The sequence below is a fragment of the Anarrhichthys ocellatus genome, unplaced genomic scaffold (genome assembly GCF_004355925.1).
Source record: "Anarrhichthys ocellatus isolate YVR2014 unplaced genomic scaffold, GSC_Weel_1.0 scaffold27, whole genome shotgun sequence".
Classification (NCBI taxonomy): Eukaryota; Metazoa; Chordata; class Actinopteri; order Perciformes; family Anarhichadidae; genus Anarrhichthys; species Anarrhichthys ocellatus.
Window position 1 is genome coordinate 5,331,777 of NW_022280057.1, and position 7,821 is coordinate 5,339,597.

Below are 7,821 nucleotides of genomic sequence, written 5' to 3' on the forward strand. Positions count from 1 at the left end.
CAGACCATACAGCTTCCCAAAGTGGCATGATGGGAAACTACACACACACACACACACACACACACACACACAAATAATAAAACATGTTACGATGTCATTGTAGGCAGATACAAGAATACTGAAGTGTAGTCCCTAAAAGACGTGTGTGCTGTGTGTATTTGTGTGTTTTGTTCTCACGCCACACTGATGAAGGCTGCGTTGCCGCCGTAGAGGAAGGAGCGGTTGAGCACCTGCAGGATGAAGGTTAAATACTGAAGCGGCAGGTACGGGATGGAGGCACAAATTGAAAACAGCAGACACTGGAGCGCCGTCAGGAAGAGAGAAAGCACCGAGGCCCGCAGGTCTGCTTCCTGTTCACTCTCTCCTACAAACAGACACAAGAACAAATGAAAACACATCTGTTCCTCCACAGAGAAACAATTATGATGAAAAAGCAAACCTGAGAAATAAGTAATTTTAAGTAATATGTCTAGTTTTTGTCCAATTTTGTTCGTATAACTTCCTTAAAAGGAATATTAGGTTGGTGTCCAAGGTCCTTGGACTGCTGTTTATCCACCACAGTCATTAATGGGACTTTTTCAATTAATATTTATCATCTCTTTAGACATGCAAGAGCCCACTGACATGCTGGGCCCTGAGAGCACACCTGGGACACACTGATAGTAGGTCTGCCATGGCTGTGGCCTGTTGGATTCATTACTAGACGTTTTTAGTATTAGTATGTTACCTGCAGCACGAGGTTTGCCCTTATGTCTGTCCATGATGAGGCCGTTCCAGGGAGCACACAGCACACCACACAGCTGCGTTATAGCAAAGGCATTGATGTACTGGCTCACTGCAGGGACACACAAGCAAGGACAAGATGCTTAGAGACAAAAGACTCAACAACAGTTCTATTACTATTTCTATATTACTTCAGTCACGTCCTTTACAGGTTAACTGGTAAGTATTCATGGACCTAATAAAGAAAGTTTGCACAAACGTCTATCTTTGCTAAGACAGGCAGACATGATGTAGTGTGTTTACCCAGTGACGGCTCCCCCGCCGTCAGCCGCTGCAGCATGGGGTTGAGGGTGCCGATGAAGAGGTAATGTCTGAGCTGCATAATCGATAACCAAAGCAGCTGCAACACGAAGAACCTGGACATCAAACACTCACGGAAACTCTTCTCTGAGAGAGACGAGGGGAGACCACAGAGATTGATGAAGACGAGGAAACGACAAAGATGAAGAGAAATAGATTGTATGATTATTTTATTCAGTTACGTATTACTATGTATCAATCCATGTCACAGTAAAGTAAACAGACCTTGTTGCACAGTGACGTTCTTGTTGAGGTGCAGTTCCTCCGTCGCTGTCGGTGCGTTACCGTTTGTCTCTAAGCTCAGAGTCTTTGATTTACCACAGGTCATCCTGACAAAGGTCAAAGGTTACAGTGGGTAAGCCACAGTCTGAGAGCATTGTGGGAAATCTTACTTTAATTTACCCGCTACAATCACATAACAGCATATGAAGGATATTTCCATGGAATGTGGTATTTCTGATGTAAAAATAAACTGTACTGCTAAGATTGAAAAAAATAAAAAAAACATTGCAAGCAACTTTGTTAGAATCAGTTGTTTATTTGCCTTTAAATATTTGCAACTGAATGTATTTATCATTAGCTTTTTTAATAATGCTGAAATAATGCTGTTTTTTTTGTAAAAGGAGCAGATACCCGGGCGTACACATTGACGACAAAGTGATATGGCACGTTAAAAATCAACAGCGGCTAAACTTCCTTATTAACTTTATTCACTTCATGCATTCCTGAGGCCTGTGTGAGGTGTTGATAGCTGTGTGTGTGTGTGTGTGTGTGTGTGTGCGTGTGTGATTATGTGGTTTTGTACCCGTATGTGTAGTCATCAGGCAGCGGGTAGGGAATGTGGTGTCTGGGCATCAGGAAGAAAGTCCTGAGGAGGTGAATGATGCTGCAGGCGGACAGGAAGAGGAAAGAGGAGCGGAGAGAGACGCCAGACTCGTGTAACAGCTGCAGGAGAAGATGTCAAGATCATCGTTACATTATTAGATGGGATAAATATATTTAATTGTAAATGTGTGTGTGAATGTTTCTCACCTTGATGACAAGGAAGAGAGCTGACGAAGAGTCGAAAGCCCCGTTATAGAGAGTGATGATGGTGGAGCGATGTGAGCCAAACAGGTTTCCTACCTTAAGGAGAGACATTTAAATTAATTTCAACAGATGTTGCATTTAAGTGTCTACATATCCGGGGCTTCCTTTGCTTTGGTGCATCTACTCTTCTGTCAATCGGCATAAAATGTGCTCTTGCTGTGTTGAATTACTTGTTTGAACATGAGGATTTGGTTTTAAATCGTTTCAGAGCGTTTTAGAGCTTTGTAATTTTTTCAACATGATCTGAGTCTGAGAAAAAGCCCTGCAGCCAACAAAAGTTCACTGAGGGCAGACTTTTTTGTTTGTGTTCTTGTTTAGTGACTTTTTTTGTGATTTAGTGAGTAGACAGACACTACGATGTTGAACATCAAACCTCTGTCTCTTTGAAAAAAATATTTTACAACTGCGTTTCTCAGTCTCTCCTTACAAATGGGTCACAGTACAATTTAGAGTTAGTTGTTTTTGATCATTTTCTACTTTAGGTGATACTCCACTGACAGAGCACGCAAACAGGCATCCAGAAAAAGTCAAATGAATAAAAAGATGTACCACCAAATTTTAAATAATGAGACAGAAGAATTTGATGGACTAACAGGACAAGCTTTCATTTAGTTTTTTCACTTTCCCTTGCAGCAATTTTTGAATGACAATTTAGAGCAAATATCGACCATCTACTGATTCGGAGATACAACAATGTGAATTAGAGCTAAAACAATTAAAAGATTAGTCGAACTTCAACAACAATTTTGGTTCAATTCTCCAGTCCACTTTGAAGTTGTGCCGCTTTTCTCTGTTTTATGAAATTATTTGTATTTATATATAATTATTATTGAATATTTGGGCTTTCAGACTCTTGTATGGATGAAATCAGCTATTACAATATGGGCCATGTGGAACTGTGACTGACAGCTTTCACAACTTCCGGACATTTCACATAGTAATCAATTAAATAATCAAGAAAATAAGAAATGAGTTAAGATTAAAACTGACAATAATCTTTTTAATCTGAACGACTGCTTCAGTACCTGCATGTTTGTTATTAGAAACAAGATGCCACCTGCTGACAGGACGGAGAGAGCTGGGAACAGCAGGTTGGATGAAGCTGAAAACATCGGAAAAAATGAGCATCCAAAGCTGTTACAACTTTACTCTTATTTTTTAAACAGTGAGGCTCCTGAAGAAAGCCCCAAAACAAAGAGAAGGAGAAATATTTTTCACCTGCAGTCGAGAAGGCCACCATCAAAGTACCCATGGTGTACAGAAATCTGGAGGGAAAAAATAAATGTCAGTGTTTTCAGGTAATTTGTCTGATGTTCATTTTGCTTTATTGGGAGCTGCACAGTAACCAGCCACAATATGTTATAGAACAAAGAATTTGGGATAGGGACAATTGGTTTTAAAATGAATGAAATTAAATACACGTTCAGTCAAAAGCCACAAATAAGCAAGTTCTTCTGCTGTTAGAAGAAGTTTGGCTGGCTTTCTAGCAGAGATCTATTCTCAGCTCCACTTGCTGCGTCTTGTCTTTGCCTTTTGTTTTCCCTCCACCCTCTGAGGCAGTATGGAGGCCTTCTTCTTAGTGGGAACATCTGCACAAAAAAACTCAACATATTTCGTTCTAACATTCCTCCATCCACCGGTGATTTATGGTCCTGACTTTTCTATTTCTTAAATATTCTTTCACTCTTCCTCTTTCCATTTCATTGCCCTTTGTTTTCTCATAAAACATGTTCTCTACATTCTGCATTGCTAAGTGTCAGGCTCTGGGCTGTACGCTGCATCTCTATTCTTGTTGCTGTCTGGAAACCTCAGCTACTTTACGTAACATCCCTCGAGGGAGCTACTCTGGCCTTTCACTTTTCCAGCTTTCCTACAGTACAACTTTATTATTTTAATTATTTGTAGCAACGAACATATTTGGAAATCCCTCAGACGGAAATTCCACAGACAGCAAATTGCCTCTTTGCACTGTAGTATTAGCTTAGCCACCACAGGCAGAGAGAGTTACAGCCATGCAGGGGGATTATGAATCTGTCTTTCGTGAAATGTTTGGTTTATTAAAAAACCATCAGGCTGCAGGGACTTTTTGTTGTGTTTAGTTTCATTGATGAATCCAAAACTGGAAGTTACAGCAAAGTAACCGGTAGCAGTTTGTTTTTGTTTTGGGTATAAATACTCCCAATGTAAAAACTATTTAGTAAACAAGTTCCTTGATTTTAAGCTTATTTCTTTCTTAAAGTCAGTGTCATATAAAAGCCTGCTGACTAAAATAAAGAGATTGGAATATTTAACTTTGTTTCTTCATTGAAACACTAAATTGTGTCTATTGTCTGCACAGCTTAGAGACAAACAGACACAGACGTAATGTCTGTGATTCTTAGAGCTTTAAAAAGTATCCTCAAAGATTTTGAAAATAAAAATCCTCTTTGAAGTGGTATCTTGGTGTTTAAGTATCAAAATTAAACAAAATCCATGTTAAAACAATTCAATCATTGGCAGAATAGACATATCATGATGCAGAATTAGATGATGCATTGAATCTTAGTGAAATAAAATCCAATCAAACTGTCGTATTAAACCATCACACCAGTCAGTACACATGAAGTGCAACCTACAGGGAAAAAGTACTTGCTGCACCTCACACTTGTTGCTCAATAATCACACTAATGATGAACCTCTTGTTGTTGTTCTTTACTACCTGACTGTTTGTCATTTCATTCCTCTAACTACCCAACTGGTGGGATTTTAGTCCTCTACCGAGTCACTGTTTTGATGAGAAATTACACAGGAAATCTTTTAAATCCAATGACCTGTAACTCTTCAGTAATTAAAGTTTTGTTGGACTCACATTCCAAAGAGCCGAGCCACTGTAGTACCAAACCAGTCAAAGAGGAAGCCATTAGGCAGCGTCAGGAAATTGTTCATGAAGGAGGCGATGGTGAAAACAAGAGAGAACTGTTCGTCCTGTCCACTGCAGTCTGTGCATAAAACATAGAGAAAGAGAGAACCATGGATTCTTTTTAAGGAACATAGTCTGACATCTTGGTATAATGGAGAAGTAGAAGAGGCTCTGCAAGACACAGATGTCAGCACCTAAAGACACGGTTTCTTAACCGAAGACATGTTCACATACTCTGTTTCTCTGAAGGGTCGTTTAAAACAAGAACATAGAAACCACAACCGACTCACAGTTGAGCTACCTGCATGAACCAGATAAGACCAGACTAGACACCTCCTGCATGGGAGTCATGTATGCTCTCTGTAGGTATAAAAGGATGTTGAATGTTGTATCTCGTTGAAGCTCACACCACAGACAGCTGAATGAGTATCTGTGGTGCACTCTTCCCTTGCAAGCAAATAAATGGACAAAGACAACTTTGAATCTTTTGAAGACTTTGTTATTGATTTGTGAACAACTCTCTCTTCTCCCGATTAACATAGAAATTTTCCATCACAGTGGCTAACCAGGTGACAAAGGGCCGAGCACACAAAAACATTTCGATTTGTAATGATTATAGAAATCCAGGTGATGGGGCACCCTCTCTCCCTCTTTCCTGTCTATCTTCGGCTGTACTATCTAATCAAGGCAAAAGGAAAAGCAGTGGAGGTGAGGATTTCAAACTGACCTAAGACCTGCGTTGCATTGACTCCTGTGGTGTTGACGCATCGAGAGCTGAAGTAGCCCTCGGTCTTCAGGATAAAAACAAGCGAAGCCCATCCGAACACGGCTCCAGCGAAACACAGACACTCCACCAGACCTGTAGCAAAGGTGAGGCCGCGTCGCAACGACAAGCTGTTGCCAAGACCCGGCATGGTCCCTCACACACTCACACACAGGCAGGAAATTCACCAACAACTTTCACCAGAATGGACACATACAGATGTCTCCTGTCACTGCACCTGCCAAACAAAGGAAATAAAAAGTGAGAAATTTAATTTTGATACATTTGACACAAGCCTGTTCTGCACCTTTAAATACATTTTCATAGAAAAAGAACATGACCTGCATGACATGTCAAAAGCCCTTTAATGGAAAATCTTAAAGTTGCACAAGTCAGACATTGCGCTAAAACATCTAGACACAAAATATTGTGCTTGAGTCCAGGCCATAAAGTGAGTCATCTTCCAAAAAAACACAGACTTCTGCATGAATTCAGATGGAAACCTACAGGTAGGTCATGAAACTCCCATTTTAACAACAATAGGAATCAATTAAAATGTGCAAACATGGATTCTTAAGAGAGTAAGCTCCTGTAAAGTCACAAAAAAACAAAAAGCACATTTGTTAAAATGTATTATTCTCCAGTTTACTACTCTCTAGTACTCACAGTTCAGCCTCTGTAGGTCTCCTCAAACATTCTCGCAAACCACACCTCTGTCACCATTAAGGCCAACTCGTCCTTCCTCTATCACACCAGTTCCCTCCCTCTGCCCCCTCCCAAATGTGTTTCTCTTGCTCAATTAATCTCTGCTGCGCAGCAGAGAAGATCTCTCTCCTCTTGCGGTGCTAGTGGCTGCTGAAAATAAACACTTCTGCAAGCCAAACCGCAGGAAAGCTGCCACTGAATGGATATTATCAGTCCGTAGAACGTAACACAACAGTGTAAAAACCTTTTTGAACCTTTTTTTAAAAACTATACCATATGACCTATTCTGATTATCTTAAATCATGCAATGAGTCTGTGAGTTATGTATTATGTTTAAAGTCAGCTCAGCATTATATTTTTGCTGAGTCTCTCAATTCTGAAGTATTTTCATGCAATCACGCGTGAGAGTGAGAGTGAGTGTGAGTTACACCCGTGAGACAGAGCTGAGATGCACACCAGTACAAAGCCAGTGCAGACATCTGCCTAGATGACAATGAAGACGTATCTGTTGTGTGAGATGTGCAAGTGAAAAGAATGTCAGATACACCTGTGGTCTAGAAGGGGGGTTAGCCAAATGTGGGTTTTCATTCAATCACACGATACAGCAGTGGTTTAGATGTATATATATATATATTTATATATATATATATATATATATATTTTATAATGAAAATACATGAAAAGCTTGCGAATTCAAGAGACACTGCGCCACGTTTATTTTTAGCAGTGTATGATATGATACAATTTACTTAATTATCCCCATAGGTAAATATGTCTTGCATTCAAATGTTGCACACATGACATGTTGCACTTTTGATGATTAACTAGACATTATTCTGAACAAATTCCGCAAATCAAAAAGAGTTACTGCCACTGATAATGACAAACAACAACATGACAATGATATCACAGGACCAGCAACAACAGAACAAATTATTAAAGACACAAGATCATTTGGCATTGGCATGTCAGCATGTTATCAAGTTACTTAAGTCCACTGAGTCACCCAGCTGTGGCATTATCAAAGGAATCATGTAAGACTACCAAGGCAGACTCCATTGAGACTCCAGAGACTATTATTGATTATCATTCTGTTGATGATAATGGTTGATTTCAGTGTTTGACCTTCGATTTAATTGATGAAGATGGATGCAAAATGCACTAATGGCTGCCCGTTACATGATCTTCGTTATTGGGCCCAGATACTTAACACAATGTACCAGGCTCATTGGCTTTGATGCTGTTTTTATTTCAGTGGGCTCCAGCAGGTCCAGGGAGACGT

At 39.9% G+C, this 7,821-nt stretch overlaps 1 protein-coding gene across 1 annotated transcript; it reads right to left on the bottom strand.

Moving 5' to 3' along the window:
• Positions 1 to 6: 6 nt before the first annotated feature.
• LOC116391911 (solute carrier family 43 member 3) lies at positions 7 to 6,908 on the bottom strand. The gene is made up of 11 exons (XM_031862908.1): positions 6,501 to 6,908; positions 5,799 to 6,072; positions 5,021 to 5,150; positions 3,391 to 3,437; positions 3,198 to 3,274; positions 2,116 to 2,208; positions 1,889 to 2,028; positions 1,309 to 1,412; positions 1,027 to 1,170; positions 728 to 835; positions 7 to 364 (listed from the first exon to the last, which is right to left on the bottom strand). Exons 2-11 carry the CDS (start codon positions 5,983 to 5,985, stop codon positions 174 to 176), a joined length of 1,221 nt encoding a protein of 406 aa, XP_031718768.1. The 5' UTR covers positions 5,986 to 6,072; positions 6,501 to 6,908; the 3' UTR covers positions 7 to 173.
• Between the last annotated feature and the right edge of the window lie 913 nt (positions 6,909 to 7,821).

Coding starts and splice junctions, on each gene's coding strand:
- LOC116391911 (XM_031862908.1), bottom strand. CDS start 5,985: ATGCCGGGTCTTGGCAACAGCTTGTCGTTGCGACGCGGCCTCACCTTT. Junction 3,275..3,390: donor GGTGGCCTTCTCGACTGCAG/GTGAAAAATATT, acceptor CGATGTTTTCAG/CTTCATCCAACCTGCTGTTC. Junction 365..727: donor GGGCAAACCTCGTGCTGCAG/GTAACATACTAA, acceptor GTCTGTTTGTAG/GAGAGAGTGAACAGGAAGCA.